The following is a 12,707-nucleotide window of genomic DNA, read 5'->3' as shown; positions in this document are numbered from 1 at the left end:
CACCTTATCTTTGTTGGATGTGTGGGTCTTTTTTGTCCCTCCTTGTATGAGGCAGCAGATGTGCAACTAGATTACATGAACTGCTACAGAAGAAACATGACAGACAGGTGAAAGAGACTGAGCAAAACCAAACAAAGACGGTAACAGCCGAGAAAACAACCAAAACCGGTCCAGAGGAATTAAAAATCCTTGAATGTAAAAATGAAGCATCATTCCAGAACTTTCTTGTCCATTGACTCTTTGCCATTGGTCCGCGAGTAAGGTTCAAAAGCAGAGGAGCTCAGGTAGCGGGCTGAAAGTTCCTGCAGGTTGCCGGCCAGCGAGCCGGCCATGGACAGCGGGTTAGAGGAGATGCGGGTGGTGACGCCGCTGAGCAGAGAGGGCATGGGGAAGCTGAAAAGGCCGTGGGCTGCTGGCGAGCTCTGAAGGCCCGCCACTGTCCCTGAGCTGGTGACCGTGGGTAGAGGAGGGCTGCCAGCTGCCGTCCCGGTGCCGGCGCCACCGCTGTTGCTGCTGCCGCCGCCGTTGCTGGGCATGGCCATCGAGGGAGGACGCAGGGTCGAACCCAATGTGCCGCTGCCGCAGTGGGGCAGGAGGCCCGGCAGGCCTGGCGGCGTCAGCAACCGGCCCTGCTCCAGCAGTCTCAGGACACTGCAAGTCGCCGCTGTTTCTGAAACAACCGAACGCAGCTCAGAGTCCTTGCCCTGGTCCTTCTTCTGCTTAGTGCGACGATTCTGGAACCAAACTTTTACCTGAAAAGGACACAGATAAAAGAAAACAAAGGCAGCTTATATAGATGTATATATGTATATGTATATCTATATATATAGATATATATATATATAAATTCTTTTTTTTTTTTTTTTTTGGCATTTTGTCTTTATTGCATGGAGAAACAGGAAAAAATGAGGGACGGGGGATGACATGCGACAAAGATCCAGGGTTGGATTTGTACGCAGGAGCCAGGCACACTGAGCCACCTTCACCAACTGAGCCGCCGGGGCACCCTGAAATTTTTGTATAGCTACAAATAAATAAGCATTAGTACAAAAATTCATTTAAATTTAAATTCATTTCAATTTGTTTACGTTCATAAATTCAGGCAGCAACTGTATATAGAGTTATGATTATAGTGTTGCATTAATCTCTGTTTTAATATGGGGAGAATTTCACCACCAGCTCTCTCACAGCTACCTCACACCTTCATCGATTAAGTTAATTCAGCCACTCCAAACATATCACTGTTTTTACACAACACTTTTGTCTGCAAGTTAACCCCTCCACACATACAGCCACACACACACCGACAAATACATACACTTCCATACTCACACTACATCTATCTATCTATCTATCTATCTATCGTTCTATCATGCTATCGTTCTATCTGTGTGAGTATATATGTACATATATATTTTGATAGATAGATATAGATATAGGTATATTTATGGATAGATAGATGTATCGATTCAGATATATATGCACACGACACACACACACTCTCTCTCTCACACACACACACACACACACACACACACACACAGATACAAGTGGTCCACCAGGTAATGACTATGGACTGTAGACTTTGATTGCAACCAAAAGCTGTGGTGATTTTGTTCAATCACGGGGAAGAGAACCCACTGTGCTGCTTAAATATACCATCATTGAGTCAGTTAATTCAATCAAGGCACGCTTCAAATAGCCTTCACACGTCAACTACACCTTATCTTTCTTACCCTCTACCACTACAAACCTCAAACTACGAATCTGGAGCCAAAAACAGGGTAGAAAGAGACATACCATAATAGGTGTAACTCCTCACTGACCTCGACAGCCTCGAGGTACAGTCTATGAAGACTAACACAACAATATGCTTAGGGTATACCTCATAAACAATCAAATACATTTCTCTAGGGAACATTCTGTTTTTATCTTTTGGGACTACATCCCATGTATTTGGGAAGCAAAAATGACTAGAGGTGGGTGTGCATCCAGCACACCGAGCACAGAAAAAGAAACAAAAAGAAGCCATTGACTGAACTATGGCACTGACTGTTCTAATTTCACGCATTCAATAAAGTGGTTAATCTGTCTCAAGGGATCCATTTTGTGGTTTTAAAATGTCTGTAGTCAAATATGTCACATTTATGTGATTTCCTAGTTGAATGAATGGCAAAAAATGAAACAAAACAACCGATTTTCTGAGTCACTGTTTACCCCATGAGTTAGAAATACTACAAATTTTCCCTATAAGTCTCCTGCAATCATACCTGATTGCTTTCATACGGCCCATAATTAGAGTACACGTACCAATCAGCAGCCTCCAGCTCAACATTGCTGCTAGTCCAATCACATTTGAATTTTTTTTTCTTCATTTAGACAGCTGGTTTGACTCCTCACCAACTGTTGACAACCATTTTATCACAGTAAAATATGCTCCACGACCAATATTTTCTCTATGCACCATAAAAACTGCTCCGAAGGAACATCTTGTCCATTTTAGAGGTTACATTCTCAATGCAGAAAAAGGTGAAGCTGGTAGCTCAAACAAAGATGATTAGGTGTGCACACTTCAGCAAATGGCTGTCATTCCTTAATGTAACACCCCACGAGTGCCTGGGAACAAAATGTTAATTTCATGATGTTGTCATTAAAGGGCACTTCATCAGGACGTGAAGCAGACATTGGAAGAAAATCCAAACACCATTGTCGCTGCTTAAATAGAGAACGAAGGTTGTTATCTGCATTACCTTTACATTATTACAAAGCAAAATAGCATCCCTTGTGAATTAATTAGCTTGTTTTGAAGGTTAGTGAGAGAGAAAAGCAGCAATTCTCTTGGTCAAGTAGGAAAGGGGACAAATTGAAACAGAACATGGTTTAAAGATTAGCAAGTTAAAGCAAATGATTATGTAAATTTTGTGTAGCATATTCTAAAAAAAGATTTTCAGGGACTCTCGACTTGTACAAAAACAAACAGATCCCTGCGTGGGTGTCACTTGGTGTGAAAAGGCCGTTTTTTTCCCCCCGTTGAACCGAGGTCAGCGGGAGACCTCGGCTCAAAGTCAGCCTCGTTTAGCCTCACTGAAACATTCATGGCGGACACTACCAACGCATTTACGCCACAAACGAAGCCGATGGTGCCATTAGCCAGCTTGCAGGATCAAATGAATAAATAAGTAAAACTTCCGCTGGAAATATGTTGGCCTGAGCATTGAAGCAGAGCTGGGGATTTCCCTGAAGTCAAAATCGTGCACTGTGACCGAGTGACTCGCTTTGGTATGTGGTGTCACACGCAGAGTGCAAATACAGTTCACCTACAGTGGGCGCTGCGTGACCTTTTGCTGACCCCACAGCTACGCACGAGCAGGAAAAGCCTGGGATTTTTCATATGCAATATACTGTTTTTTCACTCAACACATCTGGCATTAGTGTGTGCTATTTTGGTGATGAAACTGACATCAGCATGCTGGTGAGCATGGCAATTTAGTAGCTTCAGGCATCAAAGTGAAACACTCATAACTGAAATTAACATTAGATAGGCCACTGGATTTTGGGTGTCAAAAAAAAAAAATCCGTTTAAGCGGGGTGATATAATTGGAACTAGTATGTCCTTGTAAAATTGTGAAAATCCAACAACACTGATTTCTACATGAAGTAGGACTAGATGAATTCATTTTTGGAAAGCAGAGATTTCAATGCAAAAAATTTAAAACAGCATCAACTGATGGCAGCATGTCTTTTGAGTAGCTGTATTAGATATGACAATATCTGAGCTTTTTGTCTGTGTCAGAATTATTTGTAAATGTAGTTTTGCACATGTAAAATGTGTGTAAAATCATCCTAATATTCATTAGCTACTGTCTCAAAGCTTTAAAAAAAATCCCTCTTGTCAGATCTCATTCAACTTCACATCCCCTCATTACTGAAATGGATTTAATAGATAAAATCAATAAGGGATCATTGCCTCCACATAGATTCACCTGGTTTCAGGAAAAGAGCAACTAGTCCTAATATTTTGCGCCTTACAAATAATTTTGTCTTATGCCAAAATAGATGCTAATATTCAGTTTTAGAAATTGACTAGAAGGGTAAGGCAAGGAAAGGACCCAGGCAATAATATTCATCTTGGACAAAGCTGAGAGGAAAGACAAAAGCATCCGGACCGTCCTCTGCACTTGCTATTTTCTAGTTCCCCACGAAATTAATTTATTAAACTCTGCATAGAATAAAGTGTTTTCACAGAAGCCTGGAAATTTTTTACACTGTAAGCAACACTAAAAGTACAATGTGCCCATTCCAGCGATGTATGCTGCCTTACCTGAGTTTCAGAGAGATTGAGCTGGCGGGCCAATTCTGTTCGCTCCCTCCCAACAACGTACTGGCACCTCTGGAACTCCATTTCCAGCCGGTAGAGCTGCTCTGCCGTGAAGGAGGTCCTGGTTCGTTTGGGCCGGTCCAAATCCAAGCCCTTTGGCAGGATGATCTCTCGAATAGAACCTTTAGCATCTGCAACCACAGCACAGCGAGGCACAGCATCAAGAAAAGTTCTATTCAGCAATAAAACAAAACACAAAAAGAAATAAGAAATGAACAGATTAAGGCAAAATATCTGCAGTCTGGTAGGTTCTGCACTTCCTTTGCTAATATTATGAAGCATCATCATCACAACCTCACAACCTATTATAATTCCCATTAAAATTGTTATTATTGTTGTTATTATTATTATTATTATTGATTTGAGAATGAATCTGATCATGTCATGAGACTTAATGAATTCATCAAATTTCTCAAAGGCTGAATTTTCCTGTCACAGTTTCATTTGGTCTTTGTGACTGTATTTGGTCTAAATTGTAACTCCATGTACGTACGGATGTAGACAGATGATCAGCGCGTGTAAAATCTGTTCAAAAGCCTTTGTTCCAGAAATATAAACTGGTAATTAGGATCTACATTTTAAATAATTAATTGCTAACTATCGATCTAAAATAGCCCATTCTAAAGAAAGTATACATATATTACATATATAAAATTTGATGGAATATAATAAACCTCTCTGATTTGGTGCAAATTAAGTTGAGGCTGATCCATTTCCAGTAATTTGTGGGCATTTGTGGCCAGAAAAAGATCTACAGATATATGGAAATGTTGTATGAAGTCACTGAATTAAAATACAATAATAAAGTAGGAATGAAAAATGCTTCACTTCAATTTCAGTTAATTTATATAATACTGTACATACCTAAATTACATCAAATAATTGTTCTCTTGCTGCAACAATTACATTTATCATCATCCTAGATTTGCTTAATAGGTGTGTGTGTGTGTGTGGATTTTAAAAAATGGCATTAAATTTAGCGTAATTGTATCTTAAATGTTTTTTGTTATGCAAAACCACAGAGGGTGGGATGCTGCAGGAATTTAAATAACAATTATTTGTTATGATCGATGCAGACTGTGTCTAATCGGTATTAAAAAGGAAATATCCAATAATAATGAAAACGTTAATTGAAAAACTATTTTTCTCTGCACTCTGTTTAGCATGCCTGCCCTGTATTCTTAGATCTTGTGTAACTAAACCAATCTTGTCAGCAAGGTTCTATTTAGGGTTTGTTTTCAAGTAGTATGTTCAATGTGGGGCCAACACTCTATCAAAGAAATGAAATAAATAATCTGCACATTTTCCAGGCAGCAGACATTCATGTACACAAATTCATAACTTGCTAATTTATAAATACTGATACATTTATCAAAACGATTTTTTAAATCTTTTTTTCCCAAAATGTTTTATTATTTGTAATTACAATGTATACTTTCTAAATGTGCAAAATGTGATATAAAAAATATATATGTGTTATTCCTAAAATGCCTCAGCATTGAAACATAGATGAGAGGGGGGTTAAGAATCATTTAACACTGCTTGTAATGCAGATGTGGAATCTGAAATGAAACAAATGTAGTTCAGCAAATGCTTTGAAGAAATGACAATACATAAATGTCTCTGAACATAAAGTGGTTACTTCCAAAATACAAAAAGTATATATGTAGCACAAATGTGCTTGACGTCATTTGCACCAAAAAATAAATTGCTTTAGAAATAATAAAAATAATTTGCATGACCAAGTTGTCTTTGTTCTTCTATATTGTTATGTTCTTATAATTGTATTCACACCAAAAAAAAAAAAAAAAAAAGCCCCAGAAGTTGCAAGTGAGACTGAACAATCCAGGTTGTACATAATTTCCCTTTTTGTGGGCTCCAGTTATGTGACTGAAACTAAACTAAACTAAACTAAACAATAACAAAAAAAAAAACAATCACAACTATTTTACATTTAAGGGGAAATTTGCTATAATGTGCCACTTATAATTTAAAATAAAATCTGTCCTAAATATAGAGATCCAATTATTTGTCCATTGTCTTACCACATATCAAACATCCGAGGCGGATAATAAAAGCATTATTTTAGAACTTCACTGCTAACAAGCGTCCGATGCTTTCAACAATCTTCCACCACTGCAAGTTATTAGAAAAGCCTCACCTCGGACCAGTATTCTCCGACAGTAGTCTGGGTCCCCTGTGCTCCCCCTGTTCTTCTCACAGTTGTCGACAGTCCCAGACGGGGAAAACGAGTCTTGCTGCTCCTTAAGGAAGGTCTTGGACAGGCTGCCCTGGGAGTCTTTGCCGTCCTTCCCCTCCTTTAGTCCATTCTTCAGCACCATCCCGTCCGTCTCTTGGTTGTACCTGACCTCCATGCTCAGTTTATCCTCTTGGACCTTCCGTTCGTCCGCCTCTTTTTTTCCTTTGTAAGGTGGGAAAAAAAAAAGATTACGGAGACTACGGCACGCCGGATCGTTTGGACAGTGTGGGTTTTAGTTTCAAAACAGCACCTTTCAGCAGGGTAGAGTCAGCTACCTAATGTTCGGTGAAACACTTCCCTCGACCGACCAAGGAGCCTTGTTATCGTTGACCAAACTCCTTTGCCCAGTGATCATGGACTTCTCCGTGAAACTCAACAGTGATTTAATGCCCCCCTTGCCTTGTTACATAGACATCAGGCTGATAGATGATCTCCAAATAATCAGAGCCATGGACGCGTACTCGCCGTTTCAATTGATTACGGTAATTTTGCTGCCTCCACATTTGCGTAACCTCATGAATACACTAAATTGTTTGGGGAAATAGATCAGGTCTTGATAGAGGGGTTCGCTCGTCCTGTCCCCCTCAGTTCGCCTGCTCTCAGCCCAGGGAATCAAGACAAATGATTGGTCTTGTCTTGCGACCAAGCCTCCCTGAACCCCACATGAACGCACACAATCACAGGGGTACGACTCTTCCAGACCTGAAAAAAGTTCCTGGGTGCTTTATTCTTCCATCCACAGAACATGGTCAGCCATTTTCCCCCCGACTTTTCACAGTGCACCTGATTGCTGGAGCGCAACGCCGAACTTTGATCACGTTTGCCTTTGGGTCTCTTGCCAATCAACGGAATTCTGCAACATCCAGACCTCGCCACAATGCTATTGTAGGCAAGAGAGACAAGGAGAGAGAGAGAGAGACAGAGAGAGAGAGGAGAGAGAGAGAGAGAGAGAGAGAGAGAGAGAGAGAGCAAGAGAGAGAGGTGGAGAGGATAAAGAACAAATCCACTTCAAACAAAATTTATGAAGCCAATGACGACCCAACCGGTTTCAGAAAAGCAAAAATGCTGGGCTCTGCTTTAACGGGGATTTTGTTAAAGTTTCCTGTGTCGTCCTGCGTTATTCATTTCAGCTAACAACGGCAATGGAGTGCAACCCAGTGATATCCTGGTTACTAACGCCACATCCCTCAGTATTCATATGAGTGCACCCCAGAAGCTGCCTGCAGCTCTCATAATCTTAACCTGCACATCTGAAAAACACAAAAAGGAGAACAAAACTTGTCATTAGTGCTTAGACTGCCTGCTCTCTCTTCGACACACACACACACACACACACACTCACACACATACCCAGGAATGGCCCCTACCTCCCTCCACCACTCGCCTTCCAGTCCACTACCCACCTACCCACCCACCAACTCTTAGCTATTTTCATTGTCAGTGCAACAATATCTCTGAACACAGCAGTGGCCAGTAATCCAATAAGACCATTGATTAGGCTACAATGATTCAATTCAAACCAATGGCCTAGTGCAAGGAACATTCTCTGGCCCTTCTTGTCACCTTAGCCGACCAGAAGCCCTCTTCAGGCTGCCCCCCTCCCTGAGTGCCATTCATGCCTTTATGGGAAACAGAGAGGAAAAGGAGTGAAAGATGGCAATTATCTAATTGGACTATTAACAAACAATCCTGTGAGTGTGGCTGCCCGGCAGCAGTCTTGGGGTGGGTTTAAGGGCCGCATGTTGGACTAACTTTATTCACTGAGTGTTTGGGGGGCTGCTGCTTGGAGTGGGGAAGGAGCCATTGTTTGAGAAAGGTAAAAAAGGGGGCTATAAAGGGAGCGACTAAAGGGGACCTGGGCTTCTCAAGCTGTGGTGCAGAGCCCCAGCCTGGGAAATAGATTGAGGATGCAGCGTCTTGGCCTCTCAGCTCCACACAATAGCTGAGAGGGAGAAAAGGCTGTGTTCACTTGCTAAATCTCAAAAAAATATCACACAATCAGTGCAGCAATGTGGGAAGATCACAGCATGCATATATCGCCATGTAAACATTTTCATACCACGCACTTTTGAAGTGCACTTAAATCACAACATGCCAAACTGAATGCAGAGTATCCCTCACAGTAATTTACCAAAACCGGTTCAGGGAGTAGAAATTCAAGCTATTAATGTATTTGAAGACAATGTGAGAATTCTGTAAATTTAAAAAGCACACTTTTTTAATTATGGTAGTCCTTTGAGGGATTTGTGCACATCAGTATAAATGCACATCTGTGCACACACACACCACACTGACACATTTATGTCTACATTATGTAAGCCCCACAAACAGTCAGAGAACAGTGTGAATATTACATTAAACACAGGAAACAATGAGGAAATTCTAGTCTCAATAACATGTACAGAAGATAAAAAAAAAAAAGACAGCCTTTGAAGTTTGACTGTTAGCTAAGTGGTGACAGCTACATTTAGCTTCTAGGAATATCATATCTGGCCTTGCAGTCTGCCCTTGGATCAGCCAGTTTTCCACAATTTTAATAAAAGAGTTCTGTATTATATGACAAAATTGTTCTTTAGGCCAATATTAAATTAAAATTAATATTAAAATAACTTTTTAAAAACTACACTGGGTTATATTTATCCCAATTTGCCAGTCCTCTTCTCTTAAGTTGCTATGTGTATAGTTTTAATAAAAAGATCAGTCTGAGACATACAGTATTTATAATTACTACAAACAAACAAGATCATCACAGAGCTGACTGTCAGCCTCTACAGGTATTGGTTTATGGCACAAAAGGAGGTTGCATTGTTGCACCAAATGGGAAAAAGACACTGTTTTTCTAAACAAAGCCACTCTTAGAGTTTCTGGCAAACAGTAGATGGTGGAAAGGCTGATGGAAAGATAAATGTGTCAATTTCCACCTCTTCTTTATCTTCAAAACAAATTCATGCATTTTGATGCCACTGAGGAAAATAGCAGTATCCTGTTTGCATCTGGTTTTATGGGAAACATGGACTTAATTTTGCAAAATGCCAATATTATAATAATTATATCAAGATGTCAAAATTATTTTGACAGTGATATACTGATGTTGAAAAACATAGTACTATTAACAAATCAGAGGCCATATGGAATATGGCATGGTATATGGTATATAACACTGACCAAAGACTACAAAACAAAGAACCATTGACCATATGGTTGTGTAGACCACAGACCAGATGGAATTGATTGTTGAGCAAAGAACTGGAGAGCTTGGTGTTCTTGGAAAAGACAACATTTGTAATTTGTGGACCAAGTCTCATGTTATGAACAAAGATCATAAGTCTTAGATGGCTATTGTGTTGAGTTCTCATCTCATGTTTGGAATTCTTTCAGGCATATTTGCTGAAGTATGATGGACACTCCTAGATACTACAGCGCTCTATTGGCAAATGACCAATGAGATCACTAGTTGTACGGCTGGCTCGCATAAGACAGCCTCTGCTTTAAGACAATTACATTGCATGACGGGGGGATGCTTTCAACTCTGCCTTGATTCTACCTCAATCACCTTGCATAATCTGACGTAATAAATACAAAACACAAATTTAATTTACACATTCTGCATGGCACTTGACTATATATTCCTTCACATATTTTTTTTTAATGGAAAGATTTCAACATTTGAGCCAACTTCTCTGTCATATACGCAAACATTACGCTTTACAATGGCCAAGCCACCACGGGCCAATAGTAAGTCACTTTTCAACATTACCATTGCTATCACAATCATCATATTTAGTACACAAGGGTTCAGTGACACTGTTTGGTACTCAACAATGTGTCATGCTGGAACGTGAACCTGCACACGGTCATTATGCTTCTATCCATCAGAACCGGAAATCAGAGTTTTTCCACTAAACACATTCAATGCCTGGTTAGGAATCAGCGTGTTTTATAAACCAGCTTCCCAGGAAATCAAATCAAACCCTAAACTGCTCCAATTGGCTAGACAGAATAACGGGGTAAAATTTCAAGCTATTTCCAAGATGGGAATGGTTATTGTTGCAACTGAACTTGACCAGATGCCAACCTGGTTGTATTTCCTATGCCCACTCGTCTGCCTAGCATAGGCACTTCTACTTCAGCATCCATAAATAGTCTGTTAACACAATGGCAAGCAAACTAGAGAAACTATTATGTGCTTAACAGGCTATTAATGACTAATTACTAAGTTCTGTCTTTGTAGTCCTTTTATTTTGACCCAAAGCTAATGCTACTTGGCACTTCTGGCAAAGCCTTTTAGGTTCTCTAATATAAGTAAGATGCTGTGGAGTGCACAGGCCTTGGAGAGCCACCGTGTCTCAACGACAACATGGTAACTCAAGATGAATGGCTACATTCAAAGCCCTGCTTTACGTTTACAAATGTGGTGATTATGTTCCACAGTAAGAGAGCAAGCTGTTCTTGAACCCTCTAAATAAAGAGCTTGTTTGCATCTATGTTGGAGGAGTATGTTGGCAGCTGAGCGTGAAAATTGTTGTGTGCTGTTGGTTTTCATGGTGAGCTTGGAATTTTTATCCCGCTTTTGACTCTTCTGTTTACTCTTGGTCCAAAATCCTTGGTGCTCGATAACAGACTGCTTGTGGTTACTGATTGTATTGTGGAAACAAACTTTCCTCTGAATCCAACTTCATGCCATTAAGAGTCGTTCAACTATACATATGACACAGGGGCTTGAAGTTTGAGCAGTTGTGAAGCTAATGATCAGGATTAATGGTGTTGTGTGTTGGCTGCTTGTGGTGGATGCCATATGCTCTCAGACCAATGACAACTCTTTTGTTAATGGGCACTGGGTGTGTTCAGCAATCTGTGCAGCTAATGTGTGTGTAGACAAGTTTATGCTGCAGGTTGTGAATCGATGCCGTTTTACCTCAGGCGCCAAATGTGCTGATAATTGGATGAGAACTTGAATACATCTTACCTTTAAAGGACTATACCAGTGGCTTGGAATGTTTGGCCTGTTTGCTACAATTTATCTACATTTTATATTGTGACAAACTGTTTTTAAAAATGTATCATCAAAATCCCTTCATTTTCAAATTTGAATTGTTGGTTGAAACGCTCACCATGTAATGTTCCGCTTGTGCGGCGAACAAGGTGGTCACCATCAAAACCCAACAGTGCTGCTGCTTTTAGGAAAACTAATGTGGACGACTTTATTATGGTGATGGAATACTGGTGTGAAGAAAGTTTGAAGTCTCTGAAAGTTCATTTTCATGCCATAGTGGAATGGAGGGAAACCAGCGGCTGCATTAAAGGGAGGAAAATGATATCCAAGTTCTAAAATATGACGAGTTAGACTATTATTACTCAGAAAGATTAGCAGAATAGTGAAAAGTGTAAATTTTGTAGATATTACGCTAAACATGCAAAATCACTGGTATGGTCCTTTAAGTCATTCATTGCTATACCAAGAGACCCATTTTGGTAAGCCTGTTACAGGAACAGCAAAAAAAAAAGTTACAGAGAGAAAGAAGGAGAGAATGGGGGGAAATAAAGAATGAGTGGACCATTTCCAGAAGGTAAGCCCCCCATTCACACACTGCTGCTCTGAGCGGTTACTGTTCAATAACTGTACGCCACAATAATCTGTACAACTCCCAGCAGGAATAATCCGCTGTAATTCTGTATCACGCAACACAGTTAAGATGAGGTTAAACAGAGAGCAGTGCTGCCTCACGGAGTTAGGCTTCCCGTGTTTCCAAACACTCCCAAAAGATTTGCCCCACTAAAAAAAATACATCTGTGGTCTGACAAATGGTATGTTGAGTGGTGAGAGACAGGAAGAGAAAACATCATTTATTTTCAAAGCTTTTATGGTGCTTTCCATTGTTCCCCTCACGCTTCAGTCTGGGTGCACACACTATGACTGACAATGGGGACATAACTGTTGCAGAGATACAAAAGAACTGCTCAAATTACACCTGTGGCAATTACTACAGCAAGGCGCTATCTGTGGGACAAAAGAGTGTTATCTAAAACTACTCATGGAGAATGTACAGGGTGAAAAAAATCAATTACTGC

General features: G+C 40.3%; 1 protein-coding gene across 1 annotated transcript; it reads right to left on the bottom strand.

Annotated features, from left to right (window-relative positions):
* Positions 1-209: 209 nt before the first annotated feature.
* On the bottom strand, positions 210-6,753 carry vax1 (ventral anterior homeobox 1). Its single transcript, XM_030070928.1, has 3 exons — positions 6,540-6,753; positions 4,322-4,509; positions 210-752 (listed from the first exon to the last, which is right to left on the bottom strand). The coding sequence occupies exons 1-3, from the start codon at positions 6,751-6,753 to the stop codon at positions 210-212; spliced, it is 945 nt and encodes a 314-aa protein (XP_029926788.1).
* Between the last annotated feature and the right edge of the window lie 5,954 nt (positions 6,754-12,707).

This window comes from Myripristis murdjan, chromosome 15 (genome assembly GCF_902150065.1).
Source record: "Myripristis murdjan chromosome 15, fMyrMur1.1, whole genome shotgun sequence".
NCBI lineage: Eukaryota > Metazoa > Chordata > Actinopteri > Holocentriformes > Holocentridae > Myripristis > Myripristis murdjan.
Note: the sequence above shows the minus strand (reverse complement) of the source record. Positions and strands in the feature narration are given on the sequence as shown.

Excerpts from the sequence above, each read along its gene's own strand:
- vax1 (XM_030070928.1), bottom strand. The coding sequence starts at position 6,753 with ATGGAGGTCAGGTACAACCAAGAGACGGACGGGATGGTGCTGAAGAAT. Across the intron at positions 4,510-6,539 it reads TCGGAGAATACTGGTCCGAG|ATGCTAAAGGTTCTATTCGA; the intron begins GTGAGGCTTTTC and ends CTGTGGTTGCAG. Across the intron at positions 753-4,321 it reads TCAATCTCTCTGAAACTCAG|GTAAAAGTTTGGTTCCAGAA; the intron begins GTAAGGCAGCAT and ends TGTCCTTTTCAG.